This window comes from Hypanus sabinus, chromosome 2 (assembly GCF_030144855.1).
Source record: "Hypanus sabinus isolate sHypSab1 chromosome 2, sHypSab1.hap1, whole genome shotgun sequence".
In the NCBI taxonomy this organism is placed as follows: domain Eukaryota; kingdom Metazoa; phylum Chordata; class Chondrichthyes; order Myliobatiformes; family Dasyatidae; genus Hypanus; species Hypanus sabinus.
Genome location: NC_082707.1, coordinates 40,370,718 through 40,396,296, shown reverse-complemented (window position 1 = coordinate 40,396,296; position 25,579 = coordinate 40,370,718). Strand labels below are relative to the sequence as shown.

Below are 25,579 nucleotides of genomic sequence, written 5' to 3'. Positions count from 1 at the left end.
TGTCACTGGGACCACCCTACCAGTTTGGCTGACGTCCCCGGGGCCAGTGCTGCTCCGGAAACATGTGAGGAGCAATAAATACTCCCCGCTGGTGGAGAGGGTTCACCTTCTCCATGCGAACCCCCAGTATGCTTACGTGGTCTTACCTGATGGGCGGGAGGACACGGTCTCCATCCGCGACCTGGCACCCGCAGGTGCAGCAGACCACTACCCTGAAGGCTCTCCGGTAACTGTGAACCCTGCACCAGAGGTGACACCGTACTCACCAGGCCCTACACAGACTCCTCACGACACTTGTATACCGGGCGTTTCGTACGCATTTATACCAGGCGCCTCGCACATGCATGAGGGATCACCGGCGCCTAGTGGGCAAGAACACGCGCAACCCCCGTCCCCTGTGCAATCGCCAATGTTGCCGGCACCTATGCGATCACAGCCAGTGCTACGTAGATCGCAGCGACAGATTCGACCGCCTGATCGGCTTGACTTGTAAGAACCTTCGCTACATGAGGACTTTTTCAAACGAAGGGGGGGTGAATGTGGTGAACTATGTGCCTGTCGGGACACGCCCCTGCTGACTGCTCCTGTGGCTCCTCCCACAGGCCCCTGTATAAAGGAGACCTGCGGCCTGAAGATCGGCCTCAGTCTCCAGGACCTTGTATGATAGACACTCACTCCTGGTTCCTTCTTCCAGTCAATAAAAGCCGATATCTCGCCTACGTCTCAGTGTGAGTTATTGATGGTGCATCAATATGCTAATACAACTAAACCAGGAGATTGCTATAAAAAATGCTATGTACAAGGATCGGTGGGCAATCAGCGACTAGCTCAATGACTGTCTCAGCTTTGATTTGCAAATTAAAGTTTAACACTTCTTGAAGAATCTTCTGCGTCTCCTGGTCGTTTGAGGGGCACGAAAAACCACGACATTCGAGTAGCTTGGTTATTGCCCCGTTTATCTCGTCTCAGCACATTTCTGTGCAGTTGCGGCATTTTACTGCAGTTGCGCGCCTCCACATGATCTGCCTCGTGCTTGTTCCGGGAAGGGGGGGGTGGGAGAGGCGAGCGCCCTTCCCGAGGCAATTTGTCCGAGCGCAATGGCTGTCGGGATATGAAGTTTTTTAAAGCAGGACCGCACACGTTTCGGTCGGTCGACATTTCCAGAAGCACTACAATTTCCGACATGCAGGGGGCGAACTGCGGTCCGATTGACGCACAGGCAGGGTCGGGGCTTTTTATTCTCCCCCGCCTGCTGCGCAATTTCGTACAAGGGAGCGACGTCATTGTCAGGAAAGAAATAGGGAGAGGAATTGACGAAGCGTTTATTTCCCCAGTAATATCAATGTTAAAGGAACTATTTTTTTAATGATTCGGAGCCGTTTAACCACCCTGCCGCTGAATCAGAAACGCCCGAAGGGATGTAACATTAGGTTAAAGAACCTTACAACGATTGCTGTCTGAGAATATAAGGTCTTAAACCCAAATGCAAACAAGGGACCTGGAGATTCAAGTTATGTGGCGAGTGAAATTGGAGTGACTTGAAATTGCGGGAGAAGGGCGCGTTGACCTCGAAAGGCAACCAGGCTAAGTCAGACGCTGCTGGTAATGCGTGCTCTTTCTGTCCGTTAACATTACACCTTTGAATTTGCAAAATGAAAGGCTGCAGATGTTGGAAATCCGACATAAAAAGCGGCAGATGGTGGGAACGACGTCATGCAGTGTCTGTAGAGAGAGTAAAACAACATTTTCGGTCCATGATTGTCAACTTGGAAAAGTTAAAAATAAAACATCTTAAGTTGCAGCAAGGTGATGGGATGGGGGTTATAACTACTGGAATGTGTTAGAAATGGAGACTAAGATGAACTCAATGACACAGATGGTATTTGTGCCTGTTCAGCGAACATGGGGAAAACTTGTTAATTGTATCCGATTTGTGTAGAGTATACCTTTTCATATATGGAAGTGGGTGGGGATGGTAGTGGTAAAAGTCTGTAAATAACATAAATGGTCGTTGATTGTGTGATCGTAGTAGGTCGCTGTATCTATTTTTCTGTGTTGTATCTATGACAATAAAACAATTCTAGAAATGTGACCTACAAAAATTGTGGTGCTGGAAATTTTAAATGAAGTAGAATGTTGTAAATATTCAGAAGGTCATCTGAGGAAAGAGGAGAAAAAGTTAGCAAATCAGGTTGATGGTCTATCATCAGTTATGATACAGCCCAGAAAAGTTGGTTTTGTGTAATTATTGAATTCACAGTTGAAATCTAATGTGTGAGTACTCAATAATGTTTTCTGAACCTTGGAGAAACCAAATGCAAATTTGATGATTTCTTTCAGAGCTACCTTGATCAGGCAAGTTGATTTGTAGACCACCTGTAATCTGCCTGCAATTGATTGACTTGGACCGCAAAAGTGACTTTAATCTATTTTGCTGTTCTGGTAAAGTCCAATGTGAGTTTAAAACATTTTGTCTTATGGTGAGGAATGATAAAACCCTCAAAATTCAAACATTTCAGTTAACTGACCTTTCCGGTTTGTGAGAGAAAGAGTCAGTTCTAATGAAATATAAAGTTCTAATGAAATATAATCCTGTAAAATTAACTTGGGTTTTCTTCCTCCACTAATGCAACATTCTCTTTTTGTATTTCCAGTAATCACAATGTTTTGTACCTCACAGTTCTGGAATTGTTTATTTTAATCTTGTCTGTCTCCTGTTTATACCTCCTCCAGAGTGATCAGCTGTGACTAATGTACTTTGCCACTTTTCACCTTGAGTCATCGCAACTTGAATCATTGAGTCTTTCTTGGACACCACTCAATCATAGATATTCCCAATGGTCTTTCCAGCCCTTGCCATTCTCTGCAGCTTAGCTACCTAAACTACATCTTTCTCCAACCTGTATCTTGTGGGACTGCCATCCGCTTTTCTAGCTTCCCCATATCTGATGTATCCGCTCTAATGGCGAGGCTGCCCATCTACTGTGACTAGTGGAGATCTCTCTCAGACTTCCTGTCACCCTGCCTTCTCCTCAGAACGAGAGAGAATTCCCCTTTTTCTTGCCTTTCACCCTATGAGCCTCCATATCTTGCACATCATGCTGCATCAAGGTGGCACACCTTCCCCTCTCTTCCCTTTCTACTATCTGCAGAGACCATTCCCTCTGTGGTTCCCAAGTCTGCTCATCCATCTCCTCCCTGTCCTCGACCTTTGGCACTCTCCCCTACTACTATGAGAGTTGTTGCACATCTGTCTCCTCCCTCAACATCATTCAGGGACCTAAATAGTCCTTCCAAGCAGAGATTCATGTGCACCTCCTTTAGTTTCATCTGCTGTGATCTGTGCTCCGGAGGTGGCCTCCTCCACATCAGCGAGATCAACCACAGACTAAGCAACCAATTTGCAGAGCACCTTCACTCTATCTTGACCTCCAATCCTGACCTCCTGGTTGCATACAATTTCAACTTCCTTTTCCATTCTCATCCTACCTTTCTGTCCTTGGCCTTCTCTACGGTCAGGTTGAGCCCCAACATGAATGAGAGACATAGCACCTTGTATGGGTAGTAAATTATTAAATTTCAAGTGACCCTGTCTCCATCTGCTTATCATCCTTCAACGCTTCTTGTCCACAATCTCCTACTGACCCTGAGTCATCACTTCCCTCTCTTCTTTATGCTGGCTATCTTTGTCCTCCATTCTTGGTACTATTGCAAGGTTTAGACCTTGCGTGTTAACAGTTCATTTCTCCCTACAGATGATGTTAGACCTGTTGAATTTCCCACAGTAGATAGCTTGTTGCTCCAGATTTCAGCATTCCTTGTGTCTGCCAGTTAAAATCTGTCTGACTTATAACTAACTACTGGTTCTCTTGAGAAGTCTTTAGCCTGACATTTCAGATTCAGTTTATTGTCATTTATAAACCACAAATATAGTGAAGTTTAAAAAAAAGAGACTACGTTCTCCGGAATGATATCACGAAAAAGCACAAAACAGACCACACAAGAAAAACTACATAACGTTTGGTAATCCCCAATCCAGAGTCCGGAGAGGCTGCTGCTTATCGATATCGCGCTACTGTCTTAGCACATTCCCCGGAAAGGAACTACAAACCCATCAGACAAACCTAAAGCTACAGGACCTACACAAAACCACATAGTTACATATAGTTTCAACAGTGCAGACAATACCATAATTGATAAAAGACTGAGAAAGACCACATAATTATAACACATAGTTTCAACAGTGCAAAGCAATACCGTAATCTGATGAAGAGCAGTCCATGGCACTGTTTAAAAGAAAGTCCCAATAGCCCATCATCTCGAGCAGACGGTAGAAGGAAGAAAAACTCTTCCTGCCATGAACCTCCAGCGCTGCGACTTGCTGATACAGCACTCTGGGAACCCCGACCAGAACCAACTCCGAGTCCATCCGAAAACTTCGAGCCTCTGACGCCGAGTGCTTCAACCCCGGCACCGGCCACCAAGCAACAGGCAAAGCCGAGGATTCAGGGCCTTCCTCCCGGAGATTTCTCCGATCGCACAGTGGCAGCAGCAGCGAAACAGGCATTTCAGAAATTTCACCAGTTGTTCCTCCGTGCTTCACACGTCCATCTCCATCAAATCAGGATTGTACACAGCATCCTACTTGACAGATTACCAATATTCATTCCAAAGTATTAACTATTAACTATTCCTCCCAATTGCTGCCTGATCCTCTGAGAATTCCCAGCGCTTTCTATTGTTACTTTATAATTTCATTTTGGACAAACTGGAAGCATTGTTAATGTTTATGGGAACAAAGAGATGCTTCTTGATATCCTCTGAAGTAGCTTTGGTAGTTTTTCTTGGCAACATTTTGAGATTTTTAGTCATCTTCAATTCCTTGAAATACAATGTAATCAGGAGCAGCTTATGTGAATAGCATTATTTAAATTTTAATTTTTTAAGTGATGCTTATGTCTCCAGTTCTGCTTTAGTGAAGGCTGCATCTGTAGGATATAGTACTGGATTTAAAGTCACAGATTGAGTAGGTTCAACACAATCATGCACTCAGTACTAATCAACAGGATCCGAAATCTGGGCCTTTGTAACTCCCTCTAGCAACGGGATCCTGGATTTTGTCATTGGGAGACAACAGTTATTGCAGATTGGAAATAACACCTGCTCTTCGACAATCACTAGTGCACTTCAAGGATGCGTGCCTAGTTAACTGCCCTACTCCTTCTACACCTGTGACTGTGTGGCTAGGCACAGCTCAAACAGCATCTATAAATGTTCCGATGACACAACTACTGTTGGCAGTATTTCAGGTGGTGATGATGAAGGATACAGGAGTCGGATAGATCAGCTGTTCGAGTGGTGTCAAAACAACCTTGCAGTCCTAAGTCAGTAAGATGAAGAAATTCAGGACGTGGAAGTCGAGAAAACATACACCCCAGTCCCCATTGAGGGTCAACAGTAGAAAGGATGAGCAGATTCTAAGTTCCCAGATGACAACATCTCTGAAGATCTATACTGGGCCCAATATATTGATGCAATAACAAATAAGGCACAACAGCAACTATATTTCATTAGAAGTTTAAGAATTTCTTTGTCACCAAAGGCTCTTGCAAATTTCGACAGATGTACCAAGGAGAGCACTTTTAACTGGTCACATCACCCTTTGGTATGAAGGGACCACTGCTTCGAATTGGAATAAACTGTAAAAAGTTGTAAACTCAGCCAGCTCCATCATGGGCACTAGCCTCCCCAGCATCGAGGACATCTTCAAAAGGTGATGCCTCAAAAAGGTTGCATCCACCATTAAGGGCTCCCATCACCCACGATATGCCCTCTTCTCATTGCTGCTATCCAGGAGAAGGTACAGGAATCTGAAGACACACACTCAATGTTATAGGAATGTTATAGCTTCCCCACTGCCATCAGATTTCTGAATGGTCATTGAACCCAAGTACATTATCTCACAAACAAAATCTGCAGAAACTGGAAATCCAAGCAACACACACAAAATGCTGGAGGAACTCAGCAGGCCAGGCAGCAGCTATGGAAAAGAGTACATTCGATGTTTCGGGCAGAGACCTTTCAGGGGGATTGAGAAGGATCTCGGTCCAAAACATCAACTGTATTCTTTTCCATAGATGCTGCCTTGCCTGCTGAGTTCCTCCAGCATTTAGTGTGTGTTATACTATCTCACAATTTTGTTTTTTACTTTTTTTGCTCTAGTTTTTACACTACTTATTTAATTTTGTAATGTGTATAACATATTTCATGACATATGCCAGTGATATTAAACCGGATTCTGATACTGATGTATAGAAAAAATATTGGTAATGGTCTAAGTATAATTTAGCAATTTATGTCATTCTCAAAGATTCAAAGTATAAACCCCATTTCCAGAAAAGTTGGGATATTTTCCAAAATGCAATAAAAACAAAAATCTGTGATATGTTAATTCACGTGAACCTTTCTTTAACTAACAAAAGTACAAAGAAAAGATTTTCAATAGTTTTACTGACCAACTTAATTGTATTTTGTAAATATACACAAATTTAGAATTTGATGGCTGCAAGACAATCAACAAAAATTGGGACAGGGGCATGTTTACCATTGTGTTACATCACCTTTCCTTTTAATAACACGTTTTAATCGTTTTGGAACTGAGGATACTAATTGTAGTAGATTTGCAATTGGAAATGTTGTCCATTCTTGCTTGATATAAGACTTCAGCTGCTCAATAGTCCGTGGTCTCCGTTGTCTGATTCTCCTCTTCATGATACGCCATACATTTTCAGTAGGAGATAGATCTGGACTGGCAGCAGGCCAGTCAAGCACATGCACTCTGTGTCTACAAAGCCACGCTGTTGTAGCCCAAGCAGAATGTGGTCCGGCATTGTCCTGCTGAAATAAGCATGGACGTCCCGGGAAGAGACGTTGCCTTGATGGCAATATATGTCTCTCTAAAATCCTAATATATGCCTCAGAGTCAATGGTACCTTCACATACATGCAACTCACCCATGCCATGGGCACTGATGCACTCCCGTACCATCACAGATGCTAGCTTTTGCACCTTTCACTGATAACAATCAGGACAGTCGTTTTCATCTTTGACACGGAGAACTTGACGCCCATTTTTTTCCGAAAACTAGCTGAAATGTGGACTTATCTGACTACAGCACATGGTTCCACAGTCTTTCGGTCCATCTGAGATGAGCTCGGGCCCAGAGAACTGGCCGGCGCTTCTGCATAGAGTTGATGTATGGCTTCCTCTTTGCGTAATACAGTATCAAGTTGCATTTCTGGATGCAGCGACGGACTGTGTTAAGTGACAATGGTTTTCCGAAGTACTCCCGAGCCCAGGTGACTATAATTGTCACAGTAGCATGACGGTTTCTTAGGCAGTGCCACCTGAGGGCTCGAAGATCATGCGCATTCAATAGTGGTTTCCAACATTGCCCTTTACACACTGAATTCTCTGAATCTTTTCACAATATTATGTACAGTAGATGTTGAAAGACCTAAATTCTCTGCAATCTTGCATTGGGAAATGTTCCTTTTGAACTGACTAACAATTCTCTCACGAATTTTGGCACAAAGGGGTGAGCCACGACCCATCCTTGCTTTCAAAGACTGAGCCTTTGATGGACACTGCTTTTATACCCAGTCATGATACCTCACCTGCTACCAATTAGCCTGCTTAATGTGGAGTCTTCCAAACTGGTGTTACTTGAATATTCTGTGCACTTTTCAATCTCATTTTAACTCTGTCCCAACTTTAGTTGAGTGTGTTGCAGCCATCAAATTCTAAATTTGTGTATATTTACAAAGTACAATTAAGTTGGTCAGTAAAACTATTGAAAATCTTTTCTTTGTACTTTTGTCAATTAAATAAAGGTTCACATGAATTAACATATCACAGATTTTTATTTTTATTGCATTTTGCAAAATATCCCAAATTTTCTGTAAATAGGTTTTGTACATTTACTATCAAAGCTTGTATACAGAATACAACTCTAAGATTCATCCTCCGCCAGGCAGCATGAAACAAAGACATACCATGGAGCCTCTTTAAGAAAACATCAAACGCCCAACATGCAAAAAAAGAACAAGTTGTGCAAACAGCAAAAAGTGAGCAACCAACACTTAAAATGTCAAACATCAAACCAGGAGTCCAGTAGTATTCAATGTAGCTTAGTTCAGTTCAGCACTGTGCTGCCAAGCCACTGCAGGCCACAGAGCCACTCTTCGCCAAAGCGCCCTAGTCTGTATTAATCGCCTTGATGAAACAGCTCAAAAGCAGCAAAAACAAAAGTAACTAGAATCTGGAAACACATGCCACATGAACCTCAAGGTCCCTCAAAATGAGTCCACAGCCTGATCAATTCTTGCAATGTGGAATTCAAGTTTCCTGCACTTTCCTCTGACAGCAGCTAGTGAAGGGGAGGGGAAGTCTGGTCCAATGCAGGCATACGGCACCAAATACCTGCCTGTCCTGTGCTCTTGTCCTCTTTGGCTTCAACCTTGCTTGACTCCTCAGTGGATGAGAAGCAATGGAGTCGATCATGGATTTGCTCCAAGCTTCTAGGCCACATACTCTGCTCCAAACTTCACTGAACTCCCTCAGAGAAAGCCAGATTGCTCAATCAGTCCAAAAACACACCATCAAAATATAAACCACAGCTTCCAATCGCACACAGCTTAGTGGTAGAACTTGACAGTGCAATTAAAATTTTAAATTGCAAGTTTGTTTATTGCTTAAAGCTGCATTGAATCAATGGTAAAACTGTATTGGTTCTTCAGTTTGTTGGAGTAGGAGTGAATATCAATTTTGTTTTTTTCCACTTGGATTTTATGTGAGAAATTCTTAGACTTTTAGGTGCTTGTACTTGGAAGCAAAATGTTGATTGACGTCAGTAAGCTGTTTGTACTGTTGAGTTCTTGAAGGCATTTTAGATTTTATTTTCAAGCATAGTGTAATCTGTTTCTTTGAATATTGTCTGTTTTATTTGTGTTTTTTGATTTTTTTTTTTAGAAAGTGCAGAAAACGTATCAATGTGCCTTGTTGTGGTTTCCTAAAGATGCAAACATGAAGGATGTTGATGCCAGAATAGAATATGTAACTTCCAAGCCTGGATGTAAAACAGTGAATAGAAAGTCCCTGCAGTTGGAGAACCATAATGAGCGAGGCAAAATACAGGTTAGATTTGTATGTTTTATCTAATGAAGAGGTTTAAATACTGTGGTTTATATTTTTTTTCCTGGATGAACTGGGTTATCTTGCTACATAGTGAGTGTACCATAAAATTGGCCAACAGATTTGTGCAAGTAATTATGCTGCAATTCATTCTTCTGCTGGCATGATTCTTAATTTTTCTTTCCTCTTGTATGCTTGTTCAAAAATGGATCTAGCTCTGTTTTGTGGTATAAAGTTCCTCGTTCTCCCCAGTTTGTGATAACAAATTGAAATTTTAATGATTTTTATGTTTTAATTAATCAAAGTCGCTTCAATTCTCTGTGCAAAAGTGAAGTTAAATGTTTATTTTAATAAAATCATTCAATTTTCACAGTTTAGCCTATCATATCTTTATTTGGCATTGGAATATCTATGTTACTGTAGCGGTGTGCTACACGCAGCGCTAAAATAACGACACGGTCGGTAAACTGCAGTCAAAGATAACTTTATTCAAACTAAACAGCCTTGCTTTTTAGCATCCCTCAACCAGCCCCCCCCCCCCCCCCCCGTGGGCGCGGATGCTCCAAAAGACACGTACTCACAAACCCCCGTAGGCTATCTCCCTTAGCCGGAATGCTGGCTAATTGTGAGCCGGTTCGAATGTGCCAGGAAATGGGTCGCCACATAACCCCCCCCCAGAACCGGCGATACACCCCCCCCCCCCCCCCAATGTCCACAGTCTGGGCCGGAACCTGTTTGGGAGGTCGGCCTCTGCGCCACGGTGCCGGAAACTCAACCGGTTGCGCCAGGTCCACATGGGCTGGTTTGAGTCGGTCCACTGTGAAAACCTCTTCTCTCCCTCCAATGCCCAGCACGAACATGGACCCGTTGTCCCGGAGCACCGTAAACGGCCCCTCATAGGGCCGTTGCAGTGGTGGCCGATGCCTGCCCCTTCGTACAAACACAAACTTACAGTTCTGCAGGTCTTTGGATACGCTGGTCGGGTTCTGCCCGTGCTGCGAAGTGGGTACGGGGGCCAGGTGACCGAGCCTCTCACGTAGTCGGCCCAGGACTGCTGCGGGTTCCTCCTCATGCCCCCTTGGGGCTGGTATGAACTCCCCGGGGATGACCAGGTGTGCGTCGTACACCAACTCAGCCGAAGAGGCGTGCAGATCATCTTTGGGCGCCGTGCGGATGCCGAGTAGGACCCAGGGAAGCTCGTCCGCCCAGTTAGCTCCTTGCAGGTGGGCCATGAGAGCCGACTTCAGGTGACGGTGGAAACGCTCCACTAGCCCGTTCGACAGTGGTGTGGTGCAGCTGAGTCCCCAAAAGGCTGGCCATAGCAGACCACAGGCTGGATGTGAACTGGGCGCCTCTGTCGGAGGTAATGTGGGCTGGTACACCAAAGCGGGACACCCAGGTGGCGATCAGTGCCCGGGCGCAAGATTCGGAGGTGGTGTCGGTGAGGGGGATCTCCTCTGGCCATCTTGTGAACTGGTCCACGATAGTGAGGAGGTGCCGCTCTCCGCGACACTGGCAGGGGGCCCACGATATCCACATGAATGTGGTCGAAACGCTGGTGGGTGGGGTGGAACTGCTGCGGCAGAGCTTTGGTGTGCTGCTGCACCTTGGCCATCTGGCAGTGCATGCACGTTTTGGCCTATTCACTGACCTGTTTGCGGAGTCTGTGCCAAACGAACCTGCTGGAAACCATCCGGGGTGCGCCAAGTTATGAATGGAGTCGAAAACACGTCACCGCCAAGGTGCCGGGACAACGGGACGGGGCTGGCCGTTGGCGACATCACAGAGTAGGGTCCTCTCACCTGGGCCTACAGGGAGGTCCTGGAGCTGCAAACTGGAGACTGCGGTTCTGTAACTCAGGATCTCCTCATCTGCCTGCTGTGCCTCTGCCAGCACCTCAAAGTCTACCCCTTGGGAAAGGGCATGAATTGTAGGGCGAGAGAGCGCATCTGCCACAACATTGTCCTTACCCGAGACGTGCCAGACGTCCGTCGTGTATTCAGAGATGTAGGACAGATGGCACTGCTGGCGGGACGACCAGGGGTCGGACTCTTTCGTAAACGCAAAGGTAAGCGGTTTGTGGTCCATGAATGCGGTGAAGGGCCGACCTTCTAAGAAGTACCTGAAATGCCGGATTGCCAGGTAGAGCGCCAACAGTTCCCGGATTGAAAGCACTGTACTTGAGCTCGGGTGGCCGCAGGTGTTTGCTGAAAAACGCCAGGGGTTGCCAGCGACCCTCGATGAGTTGCTCCAGTACCCCACCAACTGCCATGATAGATGCTTCCACTGTGAGGGCAGTAGGGACGTCCATTCTGGGGTGCACTAACATCACGGCGTTGGCCAAGGCTTCCTTCGTTTGAATGAAAGCGGCGGCGGACTCCTCGTCCCAGGTAATGTCCTTGCCCGGACTGGACAGCAGGGCGAACAAGGGGCGCATGATCCAGGCAGCTGAAGGGAGGAAGTGGTGGTAGAAATTGACCATACCTACGAATTCCTGAAGGCCTTTGATCGTGGTGGGTCGGGGGAAATGGCGGACCGCATCTACCTTAGTGGGCAGAGGGGTTGCCCTGTCTTTAGTAATCCTGTGACCCAGGAAGTCAATGGTGTCGAGCCCGAACTGGCATTTGGCTGGGTTGATCGTTAGACCATAGTCACTCAGCCGGGCATAGAGTTGATGGAGGTGGGACAGATGCACCTAACGACTGCTGCTGGCTATGAGGATGTCGTCCAAATAGATGAACGCGAAGTCCAGGTCACGTCCCACCGCGTCCATTAACCGCTGGAACGTCTGTGCGACATTCTTCAGGCCGAACGGCATGCGGAGGAACTCGAAAAGGCCAAATGGGGTGATGAGAGCCGTTTTGGGGACGTCGTCCGGATGCATCGGGATTTGATGGTACCCTCAGATGAGGTCTACCTTGGAGAAGATCCGTGCACCGTGCAGGTTTGCTGCAAAGTCCTGAATGTGCAGCACAGGGTAGCGGTCCAGTGTGGTAGCCTCGTTCAGCCTGCGGTAGTCGCCGCACGGTCTCCAGCCCCCTGTCACTTTGGGTACCATGTGCAGGGGGGAGGCCCATGGGCTGTCAGACCACCGGATGATCCCCAATTCCTCCATCCTCTTGAACTCCTCCTTTGCAAGTCGGAGCTTGTCCAGGGGAAGCCTCCGTGTCGGGGCATGGCCACTGTGAACTGCGGTGCCAGAACCGATGGGAAATCCGCCAGGACCCTGGTGAAGTCGTCGTCGAACAGCGTGATGGAGTCGAGGTGAGGGGCTGGCAACTGGGCTGCACCCAGGGAGAATGTCTGAAAGGTCTCAGCGTGGACCAGTCTCTTCCTGGTCAGGTCGACCAGTAGGCTGTGAGCCTTCAAAAAAATCCGCACCCAGAAGCGGTTGGGCTACGGCGGCCAGTGTGAAGTCCCATGTGAACTGGCTGGAGCCGAACTGTAGCTGCACCTGACGGGTGCCATAGGTCCTTACTGTGCTGCCGTTCACAGCCCTCAGGGAGGGACCCGGTGCCCTGCTGCGGGTGTCGTAACTCGTCGGAGGTAAGGCGCTGATCTCGGCACCGGTGTCGACCAAAAAGTGGCGTCCCGACCACTTGTCCCACACATACAGGAGGCTATCCCGATGGCCAGCCGCCGTAGCCATCAGCGGCAGCTGGCTCTGGCATTTCCCGGGAACTTGCAGGGCGGGCGACAACGGCGGGCTTCTGCGCCCCACCGCTGGTGGTAAAAACACCATTGTTCGTTGGGCTCCCCACCCCTGCCTCTGGGGTTAGCGGGCTCTGCAGCCGGGCCTGGACTGGTTTGCTGCTGGGAGCGTGGCCGGGTGATCTGTGCGATGGACACCCCACTCACCTTCTTGGCGTTCCACAGCAAGTCCGCCCGGGCTGCCACCTTCCGGGGGTCACTGAAATCTGCATCGGACAGCAGCAGGCGTATGTCCTCTCAACATGAGGCAGGGTGTGTGTCCGTCGGCCAGAGACAACATCTCATTCATTAAAGCCGATGGAGGTCTGTCTCCCAAGCCATCCAGGTGCGGTAAACAGGCAGCCCGCTCGCGCCGTGAGAGTCCAAAAGTCCTGAGGAGCAGGGCTTTGAATTCTGTGTACTTGCCATCTGCCGGGGGCGACTGTACGAACTCCGCAACCTGGGCTGCTGTGTCCGGGTCAAGGGAGCTCACCACGTAGTAGTAATGGGTGTCCTCTGAGGTTATCTGCCGAACGTGGAATTGGGCTTCTGCTTGCTGGAACCATAGGTGAGGTTGTGGCATCCAGAAGCTTGGCAGTTTCAATGAAACCACATGAACAGATGCGGCGTCGGTCATCTCTGGTCCAAAAATCGTTTGGACCGTTGGGGTCACCAATTGTAGCGGTGTGCTACACGCAGCGCTAAAATAACGACATGGAGTTGGTAAACTGCAGTCAAAGATAACTTTATTCGAACTAAACAGCCTTGCTTTTTAGCCTCCCTCAACCCCCCCCCCGTGGGCGCGGATGCTCCAAAAGAAACGTACTCACAAACCCCCGTAGGTTATCTCCCTTAGCCGGAATGCTGGCTAATCGTGAGCCGGTTCGGATGTGCCAGGAAATGGGTCGCCACATTACCACTTTCCCTGTATGTTTGAACTACGTTCTTTTCATGCATGGTTTACTTCTGAATCAATTAATTCAGTATCTGTTATTCTTTTTATTGCAGCATTTACAACCCTTGAACAGCCCATTATTTTTTCAGGAGGATAAAATATTTAACCATGTTCTTGCAATGTAATCAACATGCTGATATAGTTTATCCTTATTTCTCTTGAAATTTTCTTCATTTTGAATTCTTACACCAGACTTAATCTTTTCTGTTATGATCTGTATCATTTATTTTTCCATCACCCCCATTTCCCCTTCACTAAAAAGATGGCTATCATTATTGTTATAATCTGAAAAATATTTTGGTATCATCTTGTATTCATATCTTTTCAGATATTAATATACTTACTGTAGACTTGATATTCTGTCCACTATCTTCTAGAAACTCAATTATTTTGTATCTCTCACATCATCAGTGCCCTTTTAAGAATCTGCGTAACTGAGCTCTTACACATTGGTTGTTCATACTAACATTCAGTGCTATATTTGAATCATATAATGTATGAATTTGCATTTGTTTTTTCCTGTAGTCTCTGTTTGCCCAGTCTACTAATTAGGATATTGTATTTGCTTATCTGGTCATGGGATAATTCAAAAATATACGCCATGGTTATGTATGGTTTTATTATCAGCTACCAGCTGAGCCTAACACCAACAAATAAGGAGCTGTGATTCTCTACTGATCTCTGGGACGAAGCAGCAGTCTAAAAATACTTAGGTCTTTTAACCAAATTTTTATTCATGTTGCCATGCTATTTAATGCAGTACCTGCTAAATATCATGTGTTGAGAATAACATTGTTGTTTTGAGAATGTACTATGCCAAATAACATTCTTCAGTTTGTACTTGAATGCATGTATTGATTTAACAAAAATATACTTTTGGAAATTTAATTTTCCCATCACATCTGCTGAGATAACTACATCTGTATAGTATCCAAAAAGATGGCCACTGATAGAATTTTTAAAAAGCCTTGAGTTTGTTCTCCAGTGTGTCAGATGAATATAGAGAAAAGCAATGGCTTTGGAGTTTTCACACGATTGTCATTTAGGATATGTACTCATATCCTGAGATGTGATTGTTGTTGTTAAGTCAAGGCTGACATTTTCATTTGTCACTTCACTTGCCTACTGAAAAGTCTCAAACGATAAACATTTTTGGAAGGCTCAGGCAATTATACTTGCTGCAATCCAGAGCAAAAAACAAATAGCTGGAGAAACTCAGCAGGTCAAGCAGCCTCTGTGGAGGCAAAGGGAGAGTCAGCAATTTGCGTAGCAACCCTGAATCAGGAATAAGTGTGTAGGAGGAAGATAGTAGTATAAGAGGTGTGATGGAACGTAAGGTAGGGAATGGCAGGTGATAGATGGAATCAGGTGAAGAGTGAGAAATTGGGTGGACGGAGTTAGGAGGGATATAGTTGGGAGAAAATGGCTGGTGGGTGATAGGTAGAGACAGATGAAGTGAAAGAAGGCACCAGATGGAGCTGGGTGGAGGTAGAGACAGAAGCTGTAAGGTGGTAAGTAGTCTCTTGTGTTTCTGTTTATGCAGGACTCTTGTTGTAAGGAAGGTCATAAGGAACAAGTTAAGTGAGGGATGATGGGCCATGTTGCAAAACTAGATAGGAGAACCAGGGTGTAATGCATTAGGCAGGTGGGGAGGGGAGCAGTGAAATAGGAGGAGATTTTGCACAAAGGTTGTGGGTTACCTGGAAATGGAAATGTATTCATCATTTTATGGAAATCTCCTGTTCTTTGGGGAAAAATTCCATAGGGCTCAATTTATCTTTTCAGCTGGAGTGGATAAAGGCTGGGTTACCATCTTTATCTAAACATGGTGCAGACAATACGGCTTTGTAACTTTGAAGTATTACTCCAGATTATGTGTTGCAGCCAGAACATAGAACTGTGCAGGCCCTTTGACCCACGATGTTGGGCCAATGTTTAACCTAGTCTAACATAAACCCCTCCCCATAGAGCCCTCCATTCTTTCATCCATGTGCATGCCTAAGCCTCTTAAATTCATCTCGTGTATCTGCCTCCATCACCACCTGTAGCCACTTAAAACAAATTTAAAAACCCACTTAAAACCCATTTAAAACAAAACTAGCTGTGATATTCTTCTTCTGACATCCCCTCTATACTTCCCTCCTTACACTTTATGTTATGCCCCCAATAACAACAATCAAAGGGCATTTGGATAGGTGCATGGCAAGGAGCAGTTCAGAGTGATACAGGCCTTAATCCTGAATTCTGCCTTCAAAATCAACCCTCCAGTAAACACTTTTCCAGATTGAATTCCATTTGCCACTTCTCAGCCCAGCTCTGCATCCCATCAGTGTCTTGTAACTTAAGACAACCTGTACTGTCCACAATACCACCAATCTTCATGTTGTCTACAAACTTTCTAACCCATTCTTCCTTGTCCAAAAGTCATTTATTAAAATTGACAAAGAGCAGGAGTCCCAGAACAGATTGCTGAGGAACATCATTGGTCACCAGTCTCCAGGCAGAATCTGTTCCATCTACTATCACCTGCTTTTGTGGGCAAGCCATTTTTGAATCCACTCAGTCAAGTTTCCCTGGCTCCCATGCCTCCTGACTTCCTGATTGAGCCTGATTGGGTAACCTTGTCAAATGCCTTACTAAAATCCATATATAGCACATCCGTTGCTCTACCTTCATCAGTTTATTTTGTAACTTCAAAGAATTCAGTCAGGCTCATGAAGCATGACCTTCCCATCACAAAGCCATGCTGACTATCCCTAATCAGACTATGTTTCCCCAAAAATTTGTAGATCCTGTCTCTAAAAATCCTCGCCAATAGCTTTCCCACTTTTGCAGGAAATTTACTGTCTTTGTGTGTTCTGATCTGTAACTGGTTCTGGATCAATGGCATTGTGGCACCAGTGACTCTTAGCCATCCTCTGAAATGGTCCTGCATGCCATTTTGTTGTATTGGACATGTACATCAATATATAAGAAATACTGGGAGAGCAACCAAGGCAAAGCAGCACCAATCAAATCGACTCTTCAAAAAGTCCCTGTACCTCACAATTTGTGCCAAAGGTAGGGAATTTGTTCCAGATGCTTGTCAAGTAATTGCCAGGTTTTACATCATAAATAAAGACCATAAAACAAGGGAGTAGAATTGGGCCATTTGGCCCCCCAGGTCCGTTCTTCTATTCAATTGTGGCTGATAAATATTTCCAATCAACCCTTTCCCCTACCTTCTCCCTGTAACCTTTGATGCTCTTACTAATCAAGAACCGATCAACCTCAGTTTTAAATACAGCTGTCTTTGGCAATTAATTCAATTTCACCACCATCTGGCTGAAGAAATTCCTCCTCATCTCATAAAGGGACACTCTTCTATTCTGAGGCTGTGCCCTCTGGTCCTAGATTTTCTCTCTCTAATAAAAGTATCCTCCCCATATATATCTAGGTGCTTCAATATTCAGTAGGCTTCAATGTGATCCTCTCCCCCATTCTTCTCAACTCCAGTGTTCCATCTTGATACTCCAACTTTTTTCTTCCATGTACTTCCCCCTTTTTCTGTCATTAATTGAATGGATAAAAGAAAACTTTTTACACCACTTATTTAATCCTGCTGCTGATGTTCTCTTATCTGCCTCATTTAATACTAGTAGTATTTTTGATTCTGATTAAGACTGCGGGAATGGCATTGATGAGTAATCATAACTTCTTATATCTGATCTTTCTTAGAACCTTGTCTTTAATTAAGGATATTGTGTATTTCTGATTTTCAAAAATACTGGTTTGTGTTTTTTTCCCTTTCTAACAAATTTGTTAATTTAGATTGAAAGTATTTTAGAATGGAGTAGTGATTGATTCACACAATGATCTTGTACTTCAAGGATTCAAAGTGTATTTATTCTAAACAAATGTATAAATTATATAATTTTGAGATTTGTTTGCTTAACAGGCAGTCACAAAGCAAGGAACCCGAAAGAACCAAATTTTTAAAAAAAGGCCAACCCCCAGTGCCCACAGAAAAACGGCAAAAAAGAAAATAAATCATGCAAACAATAGAAACAAGCAACAACAACCGCATTCTGAACCACATTGAGTCCTTAGATCCAAATTCCTGGAGGCATCTAACCATATTCTTTTTATCTAGTTTAAATGTAAGACATTCATTAGGTATATCTGTACAGATATATTTGTATTTCCCATCATGCGGTAAGATTTTAAGGCAGAATATAAGTTGCGTTATTGGGCTGCAATTTGAGGAATGCAGCCTTTGTGGTTCCAACAGGACATTTCATCTGGTTTTGATGTGGCTTTTCAAAGCGACATTTCAGATATATTTCTGCATCAAGTTAAGCAGTCTTGTTGTGAATTTTCCTTCTCATTAACAAAAATTTAAGCAAAATCATGTGATAACTATTTTGATGGTAGAAGTTATTTGCATTAGAAATTCCAAGGTTCTTGAAATGAATGTTTTTCGAGGAAAATTGATGTGGAGATAAGTAAAGATTAGAACATGACAAAGGAGAACGAAGTTTTAAGGGACACCTTAAGTGAAGGGCAGCTGCAGTGTTAGAATACTTTTTAGGATGGAATTTCAGATTGAGGGCATACACAGGTGCCAAATGAAGGAAGATGGTAATTGGGGATATGGAAAGTTTACGTTTTGATGAATGCAGAGGACTTGGTAATCTGTAGGATATGGAGAGAAGCAAATACTGAAGAAATACTCTGATTAAGAAATACCATTCAAGATCAGAATAGTAGTGGAGAATTTTTAAATGTGTTGCTAGCCACCAGGCAATATTGATCCATAGGCTTAAAAAGTGATAGTTAATGATGACAGTGTAAATCATGAATGGTACATCTTTGAGAGAGCTATAATTTTTTTGAGTAGGAGGTAGGAGGCCAAGCATGGAATGTCATGGCTGTATTTTTCAGGCACAGTTGGAGGACAGGCAATGTTGACAAAAGTGATATTGATGTTGGAGAGAATATGTGATCTGAGGCTGTGTGGTGAAATGGAAAACTGAACATTATGGTTCAGGATGAGAAAGTAGCAAGAGAGAGTTGGAATCTGTGGTGAGGCAATGGAGTTTGAGATCAGGGCCAATGATAGTATCTTTGGGTTTCCAACTATTCAACTGCTTTATTTATTTTCTTCTGTTTTCCACCGCACCCCCCCCCCCCCCCCCATCTTATTATGGAAGAGAGAGTTGTGTGAAAATGCTTTGGAAACAGCAGGTCGTGTAGAAGGCCTGTCGCTGGATGTTTCAGCACATTCCTGTGTACAAATCTTGGATGAAGAAAAACAGAAGGGGAAGTATCACCAAAGTTTACACCTGTTCAAGCCCTTTCGTAGCTCTACCAAGTGAGTGCCTTTTTTTAGTACAAGTTTAGAAATATTTTTGCTTCACTATAAAGCAATCTCCTGTTAAAGATATGTACTTCTTTCCATTACAACTTCATGATCCACTTTTGTTTTAAGGCTTGGATTTGGAGCAGAGGTTCTGCTGTAAAATTTGATATTACCGTAAATTCCGGACTATAAGCCGCTACTTTTTTCCCACGCTTTGAACACTGCAGCAACACTGCGGTCTATACTACGGTGCGGCTAATGCATGTTTTTTTTCATGCCGCCAAAAACATTTTGCCTCGTAACAGTAGACTGTTATGAATCCCGTAACTGGAGAACTTACCAGCAAAGATAGAGAGGTCCGTTGAAGTCTGAAGTCACTATTTTCAAACGTTTTATTTATAAAGGGACACAAAAGTAGGGTTAATACATACATTCAGATAGTGCACATCGTCAACACTCAATCTAAAGCGCGGGTATAGTAATACTCATCATTAAGTGAGCCCTGCTGTAGCCTAGGGGTTAATAGATTGTCCGTTGGAAATATAAAAGTCACTCAGAAAGTCTGCCGGCCTCAGCCCGTTGGAAATCGCTGGGTTTCACGTGGGGCGACCGAGAGAGAGAGATTGGGGGAGAAGAGAAAGAACTTGCCGAGTCTTGATGAATCTTCAGTGAAATCGGGGGAGCGTTAGTTTCCTCTCCCCGATGTTAGTTAAAAGCGGTTTCCTGTGATTCCAGCCACAAATTCCAATCCCGGAATCTAAAGCACGTGGCTTCCTTCAGAATGGCTTCCCGCTGCTGCGGGACCACCCTCTGTCTTCTTGGCGCGTCTGAAGGCTGTCCCCCTGAGACTCTCCTTTATACTTCCTCACGGGGTCGCAGGAGTCAGTCAGGTTGGGATGATGCAGTCTCTCTCTCAACCAGCCCATCTTGCCCGAGGGCTTTTCACGTGGTCTCCATGAGACAATAGTCGCTGTCGCCTTATTCTGTATCCCGGGTGGAACGTGCAATTTGTATTGTTATGATCCCAGCCCCCTCCTTTGTGAGAATTGCAAGAGCACCCGTCGAAAGGTGGGGGGGGGGGGGGTCAGTAGACCCAGTCGGGGGGGGGGGGGTGGAGAGAGAGAGAGAGAGAGAGAAACGTGTCAAATTGCAGGTCCCACCAGGGATACAGAATAACAATAGCGACTATTGTCTCTGAATGTTTGTATTAACCCTACTTTTGTGTCCCTTTATCAATAAAAACGTTTGAAAATAGTGACATCAGACTTTAACGGACCTCTCTATCTTTGCTGGTAAGTTCTCCAGTTACGGGATTCGTAACAGCACGTTTCTCTCTCTCTCTCTCTCTCTCTCTCTCTCCGACTGGGTCTACTGACCCCCCCCCCCCCCCTTCGACGGGTGCTCTTGCGATTCTCACAAAGGAGGGGGCTGGGATCATAGCAAGACCAATAAAATTGATGAGTAGTTCACAGAGGTCCAATGAAATTGTACGATAAATCAAGCGCACTTTCACAATTAAATTGTTGTAAATCAGTCATTTGTACTCACCCTCATCAACATGGAAAACACTCGAAGAAAAGCATATGATGCAGCTTTTAAGTTAAAGGCGATCAATAACTTTTCCTGGTAGGCTGCAGTATATATATTTTTTTACCAGTCGTTAGGAGATATTGGAATGTTGTTCGTGCACTGTTCAGTAAAAAAGTATAGGCAACGTAATTTGTGTGTTACCGATACGTAGGTATATTTAAAAGTAGCTGTGTTACAGGCACTGTTCGAAAAAAAGCATTTGCAATATGTATTTGTTTATGTTACCATACGGATTTAATTAAAAGTTAAAAAATCCTCACGTGTAATACCTTTCTGTGTAAATATCTCATATTACAACGTGGGGCACCTGCGGCTTAAAATCCGGTGCGGCCTGTACAAGTACAAAATTGATTTTCTTTCTAAAATTAGAGCGTGCGGCTTTTAATCAGGTGCGCTCTGTAGTCCGGAATCTACGGTAGTTGGAATTTAAATGAAATGAGAACATGAGCCCTGGCTCATGTATGGGAGGGTAGATTAAGCCAGATACAAAACCATCAGGATTCCAGATAGAGACCCAAGGTTACAGAATGTATGAATCTGAAACAACAAATACTTTTCCAAATAGATAATGGATGAATGTGTTATTATTAATTATAAGTAGATAATACAAAAAGATTTGCATATTAGAACTGTGAAATTCTTCAGGAAGTTAAGGACAGATAAATATAGTATAATGAATTTTGAGAGGAAAATGGGGAATTTAAAGTATTGATTTGGAAAAAGTTGGATTTTTTGGTGGGAAAGAACAGATAATCAAACAGAAATTTTTTTTTTATCTCTAGGTAAATATAGGTTTCCCCCGCAATCCAAAGATGGAGCATTCCTATGTAACTGTTTGTAATCCGAAATGTTGTAAAGCGAAGAAGCAACTACCATTAATTTATATGGGATAAATTTTTGAACGTTCCCAGACCTAAAAAAAATAGCCTACCAAATCAAAGCAAATAACACATAAAACCTAAAATAACACTAACATATAGTAAAAGCAGGAATGATATGATAAATTTACACCCTATATAAAGTAGAAATATTGTAGGTACAGTGTAGTTTCACTTATCAAACTTGGGAAGGCAGCGAGCCAAAATCGATTTGGAGGAAAAAAATCGGCAGGTACTTGTATGCGCAAACAATTGCCCACACAAGGCTTCACGGTCATTGTAGTCTTACTCGGGGTAAACACACATATTAAGTGGGGGTCTCTTTTTTGTAAAAGCAAAAATCCTCTTTGGTTAGTGAAAACAGGTACTAATGTATGTCTTTTGTAACAGCGAGTTGTCGTAAATCGAACGTTCAAAAAGTGGGGGCCACCTGTATTGGTAATGAAGAATTTACGTAAGATAGTGTTTAGAAATGGACAGATCTCTGGTTTTTAGATTGTATGTTTGAGAAAAGATATTAAATTGCTATCTTATTCTGAAGAGCGCACGAGAACAATTTCCATAAGGGGAATGGGTTCTGATAGTTAGATCCTGATGTTTAATTCAAAATAATGTTTTCCCTTTTCCTACATATATTTAGACAACAGCATCCTGTGGACAATGCAGGCTTCTTTTCATTTATGACCTTCAGTTGGTTGACATCTTTGGCATTCACGGCTTATAAAAAAGGGCATCTATTGCTGGAAGATGTTTGGCCCCTGTCAAAATATGAATCTTCTGAAATTAACAGCAGAAGGTATGAGTGTGATCCCAAAACAGTTGTATTGTAATCATCTTGACTAATCTCTGTGCTATTACGGTTTTTCATCAGCATTATGTGCAGCTTTTATATATGAACTAGGTTCTTTAATATTTCTTGACCTCTAGGTATGTTTATTATGCTTTCAAAAACCACTGGTCTCTGAATATGTTTATAATACACAGTTGGTATACTCAAGTAACTTTCTTTTGTATAATATAAAGTTGCAGAAGGGTGATTGCTTGAGATTTTTTTTTGAATAGTCTCTCTGTGTGTATATATAGCATCACAAGCAAATCTTGTCCTTCCCTTTTAACTCCAAAGGAACTCCAGGAATTTATGGCTGAAGAATTTTCCCCAGATGGGTTGGAGGAATTGCAGAAGTCTTGGGCTCATATGTATAGCCAGGGTACCCAAGACTTTTGCACAGTACTGTATATCTGTTGCCAGTAATGTACAGAATATATCAAAGGATTCTCAAACTGCTTGAGAGGATAGGGAATTTTACTCTGGAGTAAGATATTCACTGCAATCCACCTTTTCACTCAGCTTTTTGAGTTGTACAGGGTATGAGAAAATCATTTTGGCCAATATATCATGTAGTTCTGAAGCAATGCTGCATGGTCAAGGTGCTGTGTTTCAGCAGTCACAGAGACATAAATAATGGAAGTAAACCATTTGGGCCTCAAAGCTCATGCCGAACTAAACAACCTACTTACACTAATCCAATCTTAATCCTATTTTTATCCTCAATCCTATTTTTCTCTTAACACACCAGCTCCAGCCCAGTTTTTACTGCTCACCTATAGGCTATTAACAATTGCCAAAGACCCCACCAATCCACTTATCCTTATGTTTTGTTGAAAATGGAGCACCTGGAAGAAATCATCGAGGTCATGAAAAATGTGTGAGTTCCATACAGACCCCCATGGAGGTTTGAAATGAACTCGTTGCTATAGATGAAGGGCAACTACAGTTTCAGATAAGGTGTAAGTTTAAACCTCTATCTATGTTCAAATGCTGTATTTTTAAAAAGTCACACCTTTTTGAATAAATATTATGGAGTTAATCTACTGTTAAGGATCGTTTACATTTTTCAGTTATCAGCAGGTTACTCTTAGCTTTTTTAAAAATCTGGCAGTACACTTATTTTATACAGTACTTTATGTAACCTTGGAGTACATTTTTCCCCTTCTCCAGTTTCCATTTCTACAATGAGTTGCTCTGTTTGGGTACTTGTTATTAATTTGCAGCAAGGCTGGCACTCGTTATCCATCCCAATTAAGATAATAAATTGCAGCATTGTTATCAAAGCCCATACACTGTGAACATTAAAGGCATTCTTTTTGAAGGTACCCCACTTTCTGTTGGTTTGTATAGACTTAAGACTAGTTAAGTGGCAATTTATCAAGCCTTTGGTTTGAGACAGGCAAATTGTAATGAGGCCAAAGTTTTGAGATGTTGAATTGAATTGAAATTGCATTCCTATTGTCACATTTACTGAGATAAAGTTTAAAAAGCTTGTCTTTCATACTGTTCATGCATATCAATTCAGTGCACAGTGCATTGAGATATTACAAGGTAAAACAATCAAAGAATATGGAATAAAGTGTAACAGCTACAGAGAAGGTGCAAATAAGCAAAAAGGAACAAGATCATAATCATAACCATTTTATCGCACTATGAGCAGAGGATGTCAACTGATGGTATCAGATGGTAAGAAATTGAATATGATAAATGGGGGGGGGGGGAGGGGATTTAAAATGATTCATGGTTGCTATTGTAAATAAAGATACTACTTCATGCCGGCCGGAGAGAAGCCGATTAGGTAATACTGAAACAATGAAACCATAAGATTGATGTAAATTACTGAAATTTAATTGCTGGATGCTTCTTTGTAGAGCAAAAATTCCCTGATTTTATAAAGATAAGTTGCTGCTGTTTTTAATCAAGTTCATTTTTTCTCCCTCGTTAAATTATTTTGAAATGTGATTCATGCGAGTGAAGTCATACATCAACTGCACCTGCAAGTTCAAAGCTGAGATAGTAGTGGTAAATCAAACAAAGGGCATAATACAGCCAAGGAACTAATGGAATTGCAAAATTGTATTACCCTTTAAAGGGTGAGGAAGAGAGGCTGAAAAGCACAAGTATCCACACTACATTAGTGGAGAGAGAAAAAGTTGACATTTTATGATTGTTCATTTGAACTGAGTGTTCATATTCAGGGGATTAGTTTCATCATCATTGCTTGATCAGTAATTTGGTAGAGTATTGTTTAATTTTAATTTTCACTAATAAAATATGATCCATGTTAATGTAATCCTACTGAATTACCAAGAAAATGGGATAAAATTTCTGTAATCTTTTATGAAATGGTATTGAGCAGATGTCCAAATGACACATTTCTAGTTGGTCTTAGTGTTGTTTGCACTGTGCTGAGCTGTGAAATCAAAGGGGTGTGGAGGGGAGGAGACTGGGGCAGGGTGAAGGTCAGGTGAGAAGGAATAAATTGCAAAGCTACTGGGGACTAATGAAGGAGGAATGAAACTTATGGAATATTGGGCAATATTTGAGGATGATTAGCTACCAATTTATCAGAAAAAACTGAATACTCTTGTACCTGTTCAGCAGTCTGATTTGTATAGATCATGAGACTTGAGAATATTAAGAAAAGGAAAAAAATTCTTTCAAGTTGCACCTCAGTTTCAGTTATAATAAACTGTTATTAAAAACTATGGAAAAAAATTCAGATAATGTTTTTTCAAACTTCCACAAATTAAAATCTTGTATCTTATACAATGTGTGTGTCTTTGTTACTGAATATTTCCCCTTGTTGACTGGGCTAATTTCTTTGTTGCCCTAATAAAGTAAATGTTGAGTGACTGGGAAACATTTCCTTTATCGAGCTCTTGTTTAATTCTTTAAATTAAAAATATATTGCTTCTCTTCAGATTAGAACGGCTGTGGCAAACAGAGTTGAAAGAATGTGGCCAGGAAAATGCCTCACTAAACAGAGTGATTTGGAGGTTTTGCCAGACAAGGCTGGTCATCTCTGTGATCTGCTTGATGGTTACAATGGTGGCCGGCTTCTGTGGACCAGTAAGTTATTTAAGATTTATGAACTTCCATTA

The 25,579-nt window shown here is 43.0% G+C and overlaps 1 protein-coding gene across 6 annotated transcripts in view; it reads left to right on the top strand.

Moving 5' to 3' along the window:
• The first annotated feature begins 1,238 nt into the window (after positions 1-1,238).
• The window catches only part of abcc5 (ATP-binding cassette, sub-family C (CFTR/MRP), member 5), a 136,149-nt gene continuing 111,808 nt past the window's right edge, over positions 1,239-25,579 (top strand). Inside the window, exons 1-6 of one of the 6 annotated variants that reach the window (XM_059944647.1) lie at positions 1,248-1,602; positions 2,341-2,454; positions 9,031-9,195; positions 19,030-19,190; positions 22,287-22,442; positions 25,400-25,547. In XM_059944647.1, the coding sequence (XP_059800630.1) occupies positions 9,085-9,195; positions 19,030-19,190; positions 22,287-22,442; positions 25,400-25,547 (576 nt within the window). In that variant the 5' untranslated portion in view covers positions 1,248-1,602; positions 2,341-2,454; positions 9,031-9,084. Of the gene's footprint in view, positions 1,603-2,340; positions 2,455-9,030; positions 9,196-19,029; positions 19,191-22,286; positions 22,443-25,399; positions 25,548-25,579 lie in introns of all 6 variants that reach the window. The other 5 variants (XM_059944668.1, XR_009506872.1, XM_059944643.1 and 2 more) reach the window with 5 other exon arrangements.